Source organism: Egretta garzetta, unplaced genomic scaffold (genome assembly GCF_000687185.1).
Source record: "Egretta garzetta isolate BGI_Z169 unplaced genomic scaffold, ASM68718v1 scaffold745, whole genome shotgun sequence".
NCBI lineage: Eukaryota > Metazoa > Chordata > Aves > Pelecaniformes > Ardeidae > Egretta > Egretta garzetta.
The window spans coordinates 220,386-235,847 of NW_009259678.1; the positions used below are offsets into that span (position 1 = coordinate 220,386).

The window sequence follows — 15,462 nt, forward strand, 5'->3', positions numbered from 1 at the left end:
CCTGAGTCTCCCTGAAAGCAGGATGCAGGGCTTGAAGCTCTCAGATATTTGCCAAGTTTATGCATGTTGCTAGGGATTTGCACTTTGCAATGCTTGAAATGCCCTTGAGGCTGGAAGACTTTGGGTTGACAGCCAATATTACGGTGACTTAAGCCATAAATTGTTAGAGGGTAGAGAGAGAGTTTTCTGAGGAAATGTCACTGTTTGATTGATGATGTGGGGTTTTTTTGCTTTTTTTCACAAGTGCCCACTATTGGCTACTGTGGAAATTAGGACATGGGGTTAGATGGACCCTTTGGGCTGACCTAGTTTGGCGGTTCCGATGGTGAGGTCTTTCCTAGCTTGTTTCTTGTCTCCCTGTGATAGTCATGGCATGTGGGGATTTTTTCCATTTAAAAACCTAACAGTGTATAAGAGGTAGAGTCTTGCAGGAAAAGGCCTTTTCTGCTGTGAATGTTTACTGTGAAAAAGATTGAATTTGGGCATGGAAACTCTTGGGGTTTTTAAGCTCAAGTGAGAAACCCACGGGGGAGATAATACTGCTGGTTAATCAATGCCCTTCCAAGCTCCCTCTGAGATGTCTAGTTCCCTTGAGGAGCAAATTATTTAGAAGCAATGGCTGATTTCGGGGGGTTTGTTGTAGTTTGAGATGCAGATACATGCTTGAAATGTCCATGAGGAGCATCAGTGGTACTAACCTGCTCCATGAGGTCAATCCAATGCGAACTTCTGTGGGATTGGGATCATCATTTTGGTTCATTCCTTGTAAAAAAAATGGAGCGTCCTGGGATGTGCCAGGCATGTCCCTGTGCTGAGAGAAATCCTTGGTAAGATGCTGGGGAGCCAATACCTCTTCTCCATTGCTATCAGGCTCCTTACCATTTCGCTTGTCAGAGGGGCGCAAAATACAGAGTTGATTTGAAAAAGCTTAGAAACGGGAACAACGAAGCAGTTGAAACTGTAAGCAAGGAGTGAGCGGGAAGCGGAGGGTGCATTTCAGCAGCACAGTTCTGCTGCTCCCATCTTTGTGGCCCAGATTATGTATTCACACGGTGTTGTCACATCACTTGCAGAGAATATACTTAATGTGCAAGCAGCTTCCTACAATTACTGTAGGCTATGGGTGTAAGAGGAGCATTTCTGGGATGAAATCTTATTAATTATGTATTGAGGTATGTGTCTCTGTTGAATTGGCTTCTGAAAGCTGCCTCCCAGACTCCCCTTTTCCTGTTGAGGCTGTATTATTTTAACGTGGTGTGGAAAGGGCAAATACTCGAAGTTTTCTGGTTTTCTGGGCTTTCTGGCTTGTTTGCACTTTGCAGAGGTTTTGAGAGTAAACACGTTAGACTTTAAAGAAGCTAGAAACATCTCTGAGTTTGCTTTAAATTCCCGGTCACAGCTCAAGCTTGCTAGTTCCACTCAGCAATTCTTACATAGTGGTATCTATTACTACTAGTTCAAGAAGACTGAAAAACGCTGCATTTTGTTTAGCATCTTTTTTTAAAACCAATTAAAAAGCTTTTCTAAAATGGATTGAAGAGAAGAAAATAAACCATGTTCTCTTGGGTCTTTATTTCAATCAAGTTTCCCTGTGTTGTGCAGGAGAAGAGACTGGGGGGGATAGAAAAACTGAAAAGGACTGTCGCAGCAGGGAGCCAAGCGGGAGAAAAGGACTTCTCTGAGAACTAAGCAGCAGCAGCTCCGAAAGCCGAAGCTGCTTCATCTACATGCAGAGTCACACAAGGCATGGAGACACTCACCAGCCCCACAGAGGTTTCACATGTGCTTCCCTGCTGGTTCCTGTGAAAAGCTAACAATTGGCTCAAAGGGTGAAAGACCATTGCAGCATCCCCGCACTAAGCTGGACGTACAATTTGTGCAGTGTTATGAAATGTCTGGCTTAGCAAGATGCTCTTGACCACTCTTGTGGATGCCCTTCTACTGCTCCCAGAGGCCCCCAGCCCCTTTCCTCTCTGGGACGCTGGAGGCTTTTGCCGATTCATGAAAGTTGACGGGAGAAAGGGGGGAATAATCTCCTTGTTCAATATAATCCCAGATGCATTCCTGATTCCACGTCACTTGGTGTGAATTGGAAGCAACTCCAATCAACAGTGACGTTACCTTTATACTTTTAAACCTGGGAAATTGTGTTTTCTCCCATTACAAGTGGAGAATTGTTGATAACCCAAAACACATGCATAAAAACGTACAAGGGTCCAAAGTTGAGTGAAGAGCTGGTGGGGGACTTCCGAGGCCACCAATACTTGGTTATAGTGTAGTTCAAGCTCCCCTCAACTCCCCTTGCCTAGGACAGGTTAGATTTGCTGAAATTCTGATTGAGACTCCACCAACATGTTGAGACTCCATTTGCTTGTAGCGGAGTATTTAAATCTTTTATGTTCTAGTTTGTCTTCAGTAATCGATGCAGTAATGTGGTGCCCATGAGAAAGTGAATGCTGTGTTAGAAGAATCAGTCTCGTAATGCTGGAAAATGCAATAGTTTGAAACTACTTTCTCTTTTGATCTTCAAGTCCCACAGTTCTCTGCTTGACTGTTTCCTTTATTCAGATAAAACCCCTGTAGCAGAGAGATGAAATCTGGCTTCTAGAAGGCAGCGGGGGCAAGACACGCACCTCTCTACTGGGTGTCCCCCTATCAGCATAGAGGGATCTTGGGCTCGGAACTGGGGCACTTATTGCCTAAAAATGGGCAGGATGAATCCAGACTTAAGTGATGACATCCCTGTATCTAACCTCTGTTGATGGAAGAACTGGGCCTAGAACTGCCCTGGTAAGGAGTCTGACACCAAACGATCCTGAACTGCTGAAAAGCCACGTTCTTCCTTACTTGGTAGTTACTATTTTGTTATGCCTGATTTTTGGAAGTTGAGCTTGACTCCTGCTCTCCTATGGGCTGAACACAGGCATGTTGCCTTTGCAATGCCTGCTGTAGAAATTAAGGATCAAAAATGTGAATATTTCTGGAAATGGGGGTACTTTAGCAGCATATCTCACAATAGCAAGACTAAATCTAGTGATAACCTGTGGTGTGTTGGATGAGGGCAGCTTTTTCAATTTGGCTCGATGGCTTATCTTGCTTTTGTGATAATGCCTGGGGCAAAACATTTCTGACTTGTAGGTTTTCCACTTGTTTGCTGAGCAAGTTGCCTGAAACTTTGAAAAGTACAAGGGACTCCTGACACTTCATTTTCTTTTAGTAATTGATACAGCAGAGATTATGCTTGTTTTATGGTAACTGGCTTTCCAGTGGGTCAAGTTTAAAGGTGGCAAGTTGAAACGCATAGCTGCTTTTGAAGGAAGCAAGGAAAAAATCAGTATGTTTTGGGTGGAGCTGTTCAAAATTTTTAAGCACTGTTTTGCAGAGTAGACGTCAGTTCTGAGGAGTGTTCAGTCACTCGGTTGTCAGTGGTTCGGGGTCCTGAGCATGGATCCTAACAGTGATATCCAAAAATTGCTGATGGATCTGACTGCTATTAACTTGCCCTGTTGCTTTTGAACCTTGTTAAGCTTTTGCCATTCTTAGTGTCTTGCTTGCTTGAGTTCAGCTGACTTGTATGGTGAAAGCAAACATCCTCTTGTTCAGTTTAAAACTGATGCTTCTTTAATTTTCATGTAGTGCTCCCTAGTTTTTATTTTGAGAAACAGCAGTTTCCCCCCTTTATACCATCTATGATTTTACAGACCTCTGCTGTTTATGCCCCATCAATTTACCAAAAGTCTGTTTAGGGAAGTTATTGCATACCTGTGACCATCCCCACTGCTCTCCTCTGATTTCTCCAACTGGGTGATGCATTTGAAATTGTATTTGAAACAGCTAGGATTGCACAGTATCTTAAAGAGCACCCTGGATTCCTATGGTAGAATAACGACTTTTGTTTTACTCTGTTTTTTTTTCCCATTCTAAAAATGTCTGAGTGTTTGCATTTTGCGTAAGGTTTAGCACTGAGCTGGTGTTTTCACAGAATTTGCCGCAATGACCAATTCCAGTGGCTTTCCTAAATGGTAATAAGTCATTTAGAGCCATTTTTCTGTGTGTAGTAATTGTCTGCTGGCCTGATTTACAGCAAGTTTGGGATTCATCTGACTAAATGTGGCTGTCAGCGGTTTGGTTTCCTACAACTGAACTAGTTGTTTAGCAAATAGTTGGCTGTATGAGTGCAGAGTGTAGGCAGCTTTTCTGGGAGGAGGTAGGCGTCATCTGGGCTCCATTAACTAAGAAGAAAATGCAGGGAATGAAATCATATGTGGGCACCTGAAGTTATAGGAGGTAAAGCCCACCTCACTAATTACATTTCTGTGCTGCGTATATCCTTTCCTTCCTCTTAGTCTCTGAAGAAACCCCAAACTAGACTCCGTTTTTATTATGATCAAGCATGGACTTCAGTGTAGAAGTTGCTCAGGCAAGGATCCTGCAAGTTGTTCCCTTGATTGATGTCTTATCTGCTGTGCCAGGCACTGTGCACATGTTGTTAGTGATATTTTGGGAACAGATACTGCCTTCTGGACTGCCCTCGAGCAGGTGTTTTCCCCCCTAAAATGCATGTATTTCATGGGAAACTGTTATTGACACAATCCCTTACCCAAGCTATGCTGGATTTTGGGAGTTACATACAGTAATAAAAAATTTTTTAGAGGAATTGCTATAGCTTGTAAAGCAGATTGGTCTCAGTGGTATAGCATTGTGTGGATTTGTGCTTGCAAGAGGGGGTTGGTGCATGTTTTGGAGGTCTCAGTTCTGTTCAGGAGTCTGTCTTTGGCTTCTTTTGTACCCTAGCACCTTACCTGTGTAATGAGAAAACTGTCTGAAGGTGCCCAACAGCACGCATATGACTTGTTAACGATTTTTTGAATGAAGTAGCAGAATATCCTCACAAGGCTTCGGCTTTTTACTGAGATATAGCATACAGATTATCAGATGTATCAGTGCTATTTATGAATTGAACAAAAACTCACTGAGGACAGTGTGTTGAGGAAATACAGAGCAACCATGAAAGCAAAGTAAATGAAAACTGAAATGAAGTTTTCTCAACCAAATCTGCTGATATTCCCTGGGTACTGAAGATCCTAAGCATGCATCAGTCCTGCTGTCACCTGTGCTGTGATCCCAAGTGTAGCTTAGCAAGTTGAAGGCACCTTTTAACCTTGTCCTTGGGGGGTAATGTCAGATGTCAGAGGTGTTTGTGTCACGCTTCTGTGACTCATGAGAAGGTGATGATTCAGGTGTTCTTGGGGGGACTCATTTCATACAGCTTCCAAGCCTGCCTTTAAAGTCTGCTTTACCAACCCCTTCCAAAGATGGAGACGACTGAAATGTTGTCTTCATGTAGGCAAAAAGCTTGTCTGTTGCCGAGCATCATTTATTTTTCTTGGTTTATTAAGTGCTTTAGCTGAAAATGAGCACGTGATGGGGCTTTCTGAATTCGTTGTCGGAGTGCAGCTCAAATGCCATTCGCTTACTCTTTGTCCATTGTTTCTTCATCTTTGCATGCAAGATCTTACTCATTTGCTCAGATTTGGCTCAAACTTGCAAAATGATAAAATAGTTTCCTGGCTTTGCTACACAGTGACCATCAAAAAGGAAGGAAATAACATGCAGTTGTAAAGCTGTGGGCATGTGGAATGTAGTGGAAGCAGCACACTGCAGAATAGTTGTGTTTGTTTTCTGCTGACATTGTACGCCCTTCTCAAGGCTACCTACAGGCATTTTTAGACACTTAGACCTTTTTCTGCTTGCTGTGTGCTGCCAGCAGGCACGGTTTTTTTAAGCAATAAAGTGTTCCCTATTCCCACTGCAGTTTTAAATCTGGAATTTCTGTTGTCGGTTCAGGAATTGGCTGCTTTTCCCCATTAAATTGCCCAGCAGGTTTCTGAGGATTTCCCCCTCTGAAGAGGTGCCTGAGCTGGTGAGTGTGGTGCCTCCTGAGATGTGGGCGGTGATTAATACGCAGAAGGGTTAGCACAGTGTTACCCTGACAAAGCCTTTGTGTGAAGCTCGTGACCTGGGGTGTGCTCTGGTTTCAACCTGCCAGGCATTGCTTCCTTCTGCTGTCTTAGGTGAAAAACAAACTTGAAGTGAGCACTTGAGTTCGTTACCAGTTCTGGTGCTTTCTCATTGTCCGTCCCCCAAAGCAGAAGTGTAATCTGTTCAAACACAAGAAGTCAGTGAATACATTGGCACTCGGGGTGGGAAATAAACGAATGCTGTGACAATGCATCATCTTCATCAATGGTGTATTAGGTTTAAACAGGTTTTCATCATTTGTCAAAGGAATGCAAAGCACTTATGGAATTAATTCTAGAAACTGTCCCCACAGAGCAGCTGTGTTTTTGTTTGTATTGGTTTTTTTGTAATGATGAACAGAATTTTGTGTCACAAAGTTGAAATACAGAACTTTAGCTGATGCTCAGAGACAAAGAGTAAACTTCTCTACAGCAAATGAGGAGGGTGCTTGGCCAGCCAGGCCTCTCCTCAGCCCACAGGCTCCTTCTGTACTGGAAAAGGGACTGATCACAGCTGATAATCCCAACAGCTCCATCCATCAGCCAACATTTATCAGGGTCTGAACACTGCATGGTAAAATTCCAATAGCGCTGAAATGGCATTTGTAAGAAGAACTAACAGGAGTTGGTTTTTATTGGCAGCTAATGTTTTTCATTCATTGCTCTACTATTTATAAACCCTGTTATTGCTCAGGATTTGGAATTGCTGTGTGCACTGTCAGTTTGAACTTGGAGGCTGCCAGATGTGGTACTGCCCTTTGATACAACCACAGTGTCAATGGGAAGTCCTACGAACTTACAGCAGCCTCCGCTCTTGAAGTATGAGCTGTAAAACCTTGGAGCTGTCCGTACAGTGGCAGAGGATTCACTGTACCCACAGGATTTCTAAGGATAGGCCGTTCCCTTGAGAAGTCAGCTGTAATTCAGCTTTTGGGAGTGGGGGTTTGCTTATGCTTTTAAATTGAATGAGGATGCAGCTATTTATAATAATGAATTTAGAAGGAAGGGTAAGGTAGGAAAGCTGTGAGTATGAGTGGGTCTTCTGTGTACCATAGTTTTTGGACCCCATTGGTGTCATTACCCTGACTTCTGAAATCTGGTCCTAGTCTTGTAGGGTTGATGTTGATTCCTTCAATTACTGACAGCTTTAATCCTACTGATTTTACTTTAAGTGGTATTTTTACATGGCCATTTTCCATTTTTCAGCTGTGAAACTTCCCAAGGCTGCTTCCTCTCTTGTTTTTCCTTTCTTGACACTTATTCCGTTGTGTGGACAGGGTCGCAAGCTTCTAATCATTGGAACCACCAGTCGCAAAGATGTCCTGCAGGAAATGGAAATGCTGAATGCTTTCAGCACTACAATTCATGTGCCCAACATTGCAACAGGGGAGCAGCTGATGGAGGCTTTGGAGGTGAGAAAAAGTTCAAGGATGACAAACAAGCTCAAAATTCACTGGAAATGAGTAATTTTGCAGTAGTTCTGCATTTGGGAATACTGTCCAGTGGGATTATGTCATAACATTATGTCATAACAGTTCTAAGGCTTTTTTGTACAATATGAATGACTTTCGTACAATAAACTAAAGCAAAATGAGAGAACTGTGGGTTGAGGGGAAAAAGTTTGTGGAGTGGATTGAAAGATTCTGAGGCCATGGAATGAATATAATTGGGACCCTTGAACTGAATGTGCCTGGGGGATGCCAAGCTCTTGTGAATTGGAACGACGACAAATGAAGGTGTTTGGTGCTGAAGAGATTATAGGTTCTTTATAAATTTGTGCCCTTAATGATTGCTTGTTCTATGCCATAGTGGAAATTGTAGTGAATATTGAAGGCTGCTAAAATAAACTTAACAGGCAAATCCTGTGTGCAGACTTGCAAAACAATGACAATATCACCAAAGCCTGAAAGACACAGACACTCTTGCAGCAGTTTTGAAAACTTACTGTGGCTTCTGAATCTGGGGAAAAACCTAGAATGCATCATAAAAGAGCATCACTTACTGTTCGATTAGAGAAGTTATGGAAAGCAATGTGATGGAATAAAAGACTCTCTGTTTTGCCTTGCCTAGATATATTGAAACTGATTTTCCTTCTAAGATAGCAAATGCTTTCTAGCTTCTCATTCCTTTTTTCCTGAGTTAGGTAGCATTATTTCTGCTGACAGTCTCTTGCTGTTGATTTTTTTTTCTTTTTTTTTTTTTTTTCCCTCCCAGCTCCTGGGCAGCTTCAAAGACAAGGAACGCAGCACTATTGCACAGAATGTCAAACAGAAGGCTGTCTGGATTGGTATCAAGAAGCTGCTGATGCTGATAGAAATGTCGTTACAAGTAAGAATGTATCTGATCCAAGAACGGCTGGGGTAAATAGAGCAGTCTGAGAGGTTCCCACTTCTCAGCAGCCTCCTACTTTAGCTGAGTGGTAGGAGCCTTTGCATCGGTTTAATTGATAAAAGAGCTACAGTGAGAAGAAATTGTTTGAACAAAGAAATCGCCAGGTTTTGGTCCACAGAGAGATGTTTAAAATCACAGTGCCTATAGGCTGTTTAGAGCTGCACTTCAGAGAAGAGCATCTGGCAACTGGAGGGATTGGATTAACTTACCTTTCATGAAATTTCTTCTCTACACACAAGATGTTGAGATTGCAGATAGCAATCACTTAGGATTTTTTTTTTTTAAAGAAAAAGGTGTCTCTGCTGGTGTATTGGTTCTATCCCTGAAGAAGATAAATCTGTCAGGCTGTTCAGCTGCTCTTCTCTTTATTTTCCACTTTCAGCACTTTAAAGAAAATAATTGCAGAGGGTAGAAATATGTAGCTCTTAACCCTCCCCCGCACCCATCATCTATGCCTGCAAGCCAGCCATCAAGCTTGTGCTCGACAGTATATGCATGCTAAAAATGAGAGGGCGTAGCGTGCAGCCCTAATCCTCTGTGGCTGACATTTCAGCGCCCTTCTGAGTTCTTCCCCCCCTCGCACACACTCTCTTTTCACATCAAATGGATTTAGTGCAGCTGAGTGAACTGTCCTTAGATCTTCCTAGGAGAGGCTGAGCATAAGCTAAGAGGCATGTAGTTTAGCAGCATATAAGTCATGTATCCCTCTGTTCACTATTCACAATTCTGTTAAAACTTGCACAGCACTAAGGATATGCTCTGACTGGATGTCACCTCAGGGAATAAAGTCATTTATCTAGATTACTTTTTCCTCTTCTTCCTTGGCTTTTAATTCCATACCTACAGGCAAGTCAGTAAGTCATTGCTCACATGTATTAAATGTATTTAAGGGGTGCAGACCTTCAGGGACTGCCTGGCTCTGTTGCAGCCCATTTCAGTTAGCCTTGACAATGGGTTCCTTCTTCTGAAACAGGACGTTTTCTTTTGCTGCTTTGACCTTAAGTGTTGGTTCTTTTCAAAACTGAAGGTGAAGGTTATGTAAATTATGGGCAGTTCTGAATCTGGAGATGGGTGGAAATGCTTACCCCAGCCTTGTTCACAGCATCGCCCCATGGCTGCACACCTATGATGATAGGGAGACTTCATGCTTCCCTAGACTGTGCAGATGGGTAAACTGGTCTTCTGCGTTTTTTTTTAACTAGACCACCATTTTGTAGATGAATCTGTGACCAATCAGGCTGGGAGAAGACAGGCAGAACTACGACTCTCTGCTATTTCTGACAAATTGAAAAAGCGTACAACAAAGGGCTGCTACTGTCTATAGATGGTTGGTGATCCACCTTTGCTACTATACATGGATGGTTGGTAGCAAGGCGACTTATGTTATTACACTCAATTCAGGTAATTGTGTAATAGCTAGGTAACAGCATATGGAAGCTAAATATGAAGAAGTTCTGTTCCAAAAGGTCTGAGGTGTTTACATGACTCCATCTGCTGAACTGCTATAAATACAGGAAGGCAATACAGGCTCTCACTAAGTAGGAGAACAGTCATACTTGAATGCATTGAAAGACCACAGTGCTATCTGATCTGGCTAGCTTTTACAGGAAAGCAGAATTTCACCAAATGGGAAGTTCATGACTATTTCCTTTTTGCACTGAGTTGGAACACAGCTTTTTAGAAAGAGATTTGAGTTTGAAATCCCTTAAAAACTCTTAAGTGATGGATGAAATTTCTCAAAATTCAGCTGATTAGATTCCATGGTGAATGAATTCTTTGCAAAAAATGTGCACTTAGTTTCTTTCTCTGCAGTCACTGAATCTGTTTCTTGGTTTTATTAGAGTAGTAAACCCAGTATATGCTGTATGTAGGTATTCTCAAGCTGTTCAAATGACTTTCAGTTTATTTCAGACTGAAGTCTTGCTGAACCAGTCTCTCAATATTAAGATCCTTTCTTGGAGTACCATGAACCATTGCATGGCTCTGGTATCTTGGGTTGCTTTGTTACCTTGTTTAGGAGCCTTGAAAACCCCACAATTTTGGCAGCTTAATTTCCCTCAAACTATGTTTATTGCTATTCCTGCCCTTCTTTAATGTCAAACTACTTGTATTTAGTGTCACATACTCTGGCCATCTTGTGTACACTCAGTGTCCTGGAACGATGTTATGTTCTTGTTCAAAAGAAGTCTCTGATGAATGGGTACACTCATGATTTGCCATGTGAATCCGGAAAAGTTTAGTTCTGAAGTATCCTTGGCTGCAGTACACGGACCACCTCACAGTGCTATTGGGTGCCACGCTAGCTTCACTCTGCCCTGATGCTGCAACCCTACCCTGGGGTGCTGCTGGATATGTGAGCCTTCTTTTTCCATAGCTAGCAGGTTCCTTCTCCTTATTTTGCCTGCTTGGACCTTGCTGGCAAGGCTCCAAAACCCAAGGTCTCTCTTCTTGGAGCAGGAACCTGAATGAGCCAGGCAGCTTTCCAGAAAGCCCCTTTTTGCACCTCCAGTATTTCCTGATTTGGTAACTTCTGTTTAGCATAAGTAAAACTTCAGTTAATCTAAGATGTTTGTCTGTAACGTATTCTAACTTACACGGGAACTTATTTTGAAAGATTACCATATAATATTGCCTGTATTATTTTAAGCTAAACGCTGTATCTGGACATACTAAGAGTTTGGATTTTATGACAGGTTTACACCAGTACTGTGCTACCCAGAGGCATGCACGTCTTGGTGGAGTATCTCCTCTTCTCTGGACTGAAGATTAATGAAGTCTCTTCAGTTGCCTTTTTTCCTAAGGGCTCCCAGGCGTGTCCTGGAGATACTGCAGTACCTAGAAAGGAAGAGCCATTTTCTTGCCACCTCTCTGAGCTGTGTCACAGAGTTAGTCTCCACGCTGTTCCTGAAAATCGTTCATCCAGCTTGGCAGCAGCATTTCTCCTTTCACAGGGCAGTAGAGGGTCTGGTCAAGAGTCCCAAATCTACTTCCTCTTCGCACTATATTGACACCATCTTCTGGTTTTGTGTCTTGCATTTTTTAATAAGCTATCTGATCAAGTTTGCCTCTTTGCTGCCTTTCAGTTTCCTGCTTTGGTCTTTTGGACAAGATATTGTCTGCAGATAAACGCTGTTCCTCCCAAAAAGAATCTGTAGAAACTGTGTCAGTACAGATTATGGACAGTGTCTTACCATGGCCACTTGCTTATGCCTGAGTGAAAAGGGGTGGTGAGGCAGCATGTTTGATTTGGGAAACAGAACACTGGCATTGGCAAGTTTGAATTTCAGCTGGTGGCATTAGTACAAATTTTCTGGGAATGAAAAGAAGAGTTTTGTCTATGTATATCTGTCTCAGATCATGCTGGGGTTTTTTTAATAGGACTGTCTGATTGGTCCTTTGTTGTTATTTCCTGACTGTGATGACTTTTCCCTGGTTTCCTAAGGTTCCACCAAGGTCCTTTGGCTCTGCTAATTGCACCCATGGCATTTTTTTCATCTTTGTCTAGTCCAACCCCCTGCTCTGACCAAGCACGATCAACTAGAACAGGTTGCTCAGGGACATGTCCGGTTGGGTCTTGAGTGGGCTATGTCCGGTTGGGTCTTGAGTACCTCCAAGGATGGAGACTCCATAACCTCCATGGTCAGTCCCTAATAGTGTGTGATCACCCTTGCAATGAAAACCTTTCTCTTCTGTTTACATGGAACTACATTTAAATTTGTGCCTGTGACCTTATTCCCTGTCAATGGGCACCACTCAGAGGAGTGTCTCTCTCTCTCTTCTTCTTTACTCCCTCCCATCAGGTATTTATACACATTGGTAAGAGTCATTCTTCCCTCCCCAATCCCGAGTCTTCTCTACTCCAGACCAAACAATCTTACCTCTCACAGCCTCTCTTTGTATGAGAGATGCTCAAGACATTTAATCATCCTTGTGACCCTTTGCTGGACTCTCTCTGGGATGTCACTGTCTCTCTCCTACTGGGGACCCCTGAACTGGACACTGTCCTCTTGGTGTGGTGTCACTGAGAAAAGGGGAAGAATCATCTCCCTGGATCTGGTAGCAACATTCCTCCTAACGAAGCCCAGGATGCTATTGGTCATCTTTGTTGCAAGGGCCCATTGCTGGTTCATGTTCAACTTGTCCTCCAGGACCCTCAGGTCCTTTTCTGCAAAGTCACTTTCCAGCCAGTTGTCCTCCAGCCTGTACTGTTGCATGGGGTTATTCCTGCCTAGGCAGAAGACCTTGCATTTCCCTTTGTTGAACTACATGAGATTTATGTCAGTCTGTATCTACATCCAGCTGAGGTCTCTCTGAATGACAGCACCATCATCAAATGCGTGAAGCACACCTCCCCACTCAACGTCATCTGCAAACTTGCTGAGGGCATGCTGTCCCTGAATCCTGTTTGTTAATAACGAAGTTAAACAATATTTGCTCCCATATGGATGCCTGGCATATACTGCTAGTGACTGTCCTCCAACTGGACTTTGTGCCATGGATCACAACCCTTTGAACTCAGCAGTTTAACCAGTTTTCAGTCCGCTGCACTGTCCCAGTTATTTAGCCTGTACTTACCAGTAAATGACACTTTGTGTGGCCAGCTGGAGCTGTGGTCACACCTTTATGAAGAATTAGCCATTCTGGAAATATCAAAAAATATAGGAAGAGAGGTGGTTGAGTTGTCATAGGACTGTAAGATAAATAGGGTCAGAAGAGACCTTAGGATGTCATCTAGTCCAACCTCCTGTTTAAGCAGGATCAGCCACATGGTCAGACCAGATTTCTTTGGATGGGGAAGATCCAAGACCCTTTGCCAGGTGAGAGTCACAGGCTTAGCCTTACAGTGAGGATTACATGTGTGGATTCCCCCAGAGAAAAGGGACTTCCAAGTAATCTGTGTTCAGGTTGTGAGCCCACGTGCACGTACTCCTATCCTAATTGTCTTCTGCCTTTCTGATAGAATCATAGAATCATGGGATCATTTAGGTTGGAAAAGACCTTTAAGATCATCAAGTCCAACCATAAACTTAACACTGCCAAGACTACTACTAAACCATGTCCCTAAGCACCACATCTACACCTAGAAATGGAAGAGCTGAAATTGGGACAGATGTGCTTTCCCCTGGCAGCCAAGTGTGGACTGGGAGAGATTGTGGAGAAGATTTAGGCTAGAGGGATACTGCAGACACAGATATGTGGCACAAGAGTCCTTCTCTTTGTACCCGTGCATTATACATTCCAAACACTGCTTTAGGTGGTGGGGTAGCCTTTCTTTTCTTTGGGGATCCTGAACATTACCAGTATTCCTTTGCATGTTAAAAACCCAACTTAATAGCTCAGTGAACCTCAGTAAGTTCCTTTAAATCATCTTGTTTGAGTGAATTTATTTTTCTGATCTAAAAATAGTTCAGTAGTTGGCATTGAGGTATTGGCCTCACTGAAATATTTCAAAGTGATGGGAAGTTACATATTTTTAAGCTTTCTCTTAGCACATAGGGGAAATTCTCACTGGCTGTTCCTTCCCTACCTGCATCACTGGTAATGCTGCTGTTGAGTTTTTTTGTGTTGTATCTTCTTCTAAGCTGTTTTTAAAGACATTTGTGTTGCCCTCAATGCAGTGGTTATGGTTTTAAGTAGATGGCTTCTTCACATCTGGAATTGGTGGAAATTTTTCTTTAGGAGTATAACATGTGGTAGAGGAGTTCGAGAGCCCTTGTTCTGCCTCTTTGGTGTGAGGCCAGAGCACATGCTGAAGCTTTGCTTCCCCCCCTCCAAGGATAAGTCCCAGTTTTATGTTTTAGTAGAACACTTGCCTGTTTATTACCAAGTGGGTGGTAGAGCTGGGAATCTTACAACCAGTCAGTTTCACAGTACCAGTTACTGAATGTTTTCAGAATGAACCCACTGCTTTTTTGGCAGTATGTTAAAGATACAAGATGTGGATGAAGATTACAGAATGAACAGAAGTTGGAGTTTCTAGGCCAAATGAACTGTTGCAATTCAACACAAAGACACTCTGAGAACCAACGGTCTCCAATTTCCAAATGGTTATAGTCTTAACTTGCTATACCTTGGTGTAGGCATGGCCAATTTGCAACAAGCCCATGCATCAGCACAAAGGACTGATGCAGTTATACAGAAGTGGTGTCTTCTGATGGCAGCCCGGGTCTGTCTCCATCGTAACCTTTCCTCCCAGTTCCCTGTTGTCTCTACCTCAGTGCTGGGGGAGAGGCAGGACTGATCTTTAGGGGGGGTGTTCCTGGTTGATGGAGCCACAACACAACTTGGTACTGTGAGTTCTGGAAGCCTTTTGCTGTGATTCAGCTTTCCCTTGTGTGCTAACCCACCCCACACAGCTCCTCTCCTCTGCTGCTTTCCTGATGGAGCTGTAAGGGGGGAGGAAGACAGAGGAGAATTGAGGGCATTGTCAGTCCCTTCTGCTCTGGACTGGTTTATTTGCTCCCCCAGCTCTGGAAAGGGGGAGATAGAAGCAGACACAGATATCTGTGGCCTCGTTTTCCTACTGTGCTACTTAAAAGATTGCATCACATTAATGGAGATCTGTTTTGTTTGGTGTTTAGATGGATCCTGAGTATCGGGTGAAAAAATTCTTGGCTCTTCTGAGAGAAGAAGGAACGTAAGTAGTTTTATTTTAAAGCATTGTTTTTAAAGCATTTCTTCTCCACTCATAAACAAGCATCTCTTTGAGGGGAAACTGCAGGGTAGTGTATCTGATCTCATTGTTGGCCCCTCCTGTATTTACAGAACTGTGTATCAGATCAGTTCTCCTTACAGCTGTATGCCAGTTGTTTCGGGACGGGGGAGGTCCTGAAGACTTCTTGAGAACCTGCATGCCTGAATTCTCTGCTTTTTCTTAATTTACCTGTGACTTTAAATTTTAAATGAGATATTGGACCACAGTTTAGCTTTCTTTACCTAAAGTAAATCAGAAGAGATTCTGCTAGAGTTAAAATCCAGCTGTTTATCTAAAATCTGGAACTTTGATTTCTTGTATTTCTCCTGTCTGAGAGAAAGATGCCCTACTCTTTCC

At 42.9% G+C, this 15,462-nt stretch overlaps 1 protein-coding gene across 1 annotated transcript in view; it reads left to right on the top strand.

The window, feature by feature from the left end:
• NSF (N-ethylmaleimide sensitive factor, vesicle fusing ATPase) overlaps nt 1-15,456 on the top strand; it is a 74,651-nt gene extending 59,195 nt beyond the window's left edge. The window contains exons 21-24 of the mRNA XM_035893988.1: nt 7,298-7,432; nt 8,235-8,348; nt 14,993-15,048; nt 15,177-15,456. Of these exons, the coding sequence (XP_035749881.1) occupies nt 7,298-7,432; nt 8,235-8,348; nt 14,993-15,048; nt 15,177-15,243 (372 nt within the window). The 3' untranslated portion in view covers nt 15,244-15,456. The remainder of the gene's footprint in view (nt 1-7,297; nt 7,433-8,234; nt 8,349-14,992; nt 15,049-15,176) is intronic.
• The last annotated feature ends 6 nt before the right edge of the window (nt 15,457-15,462 follow it).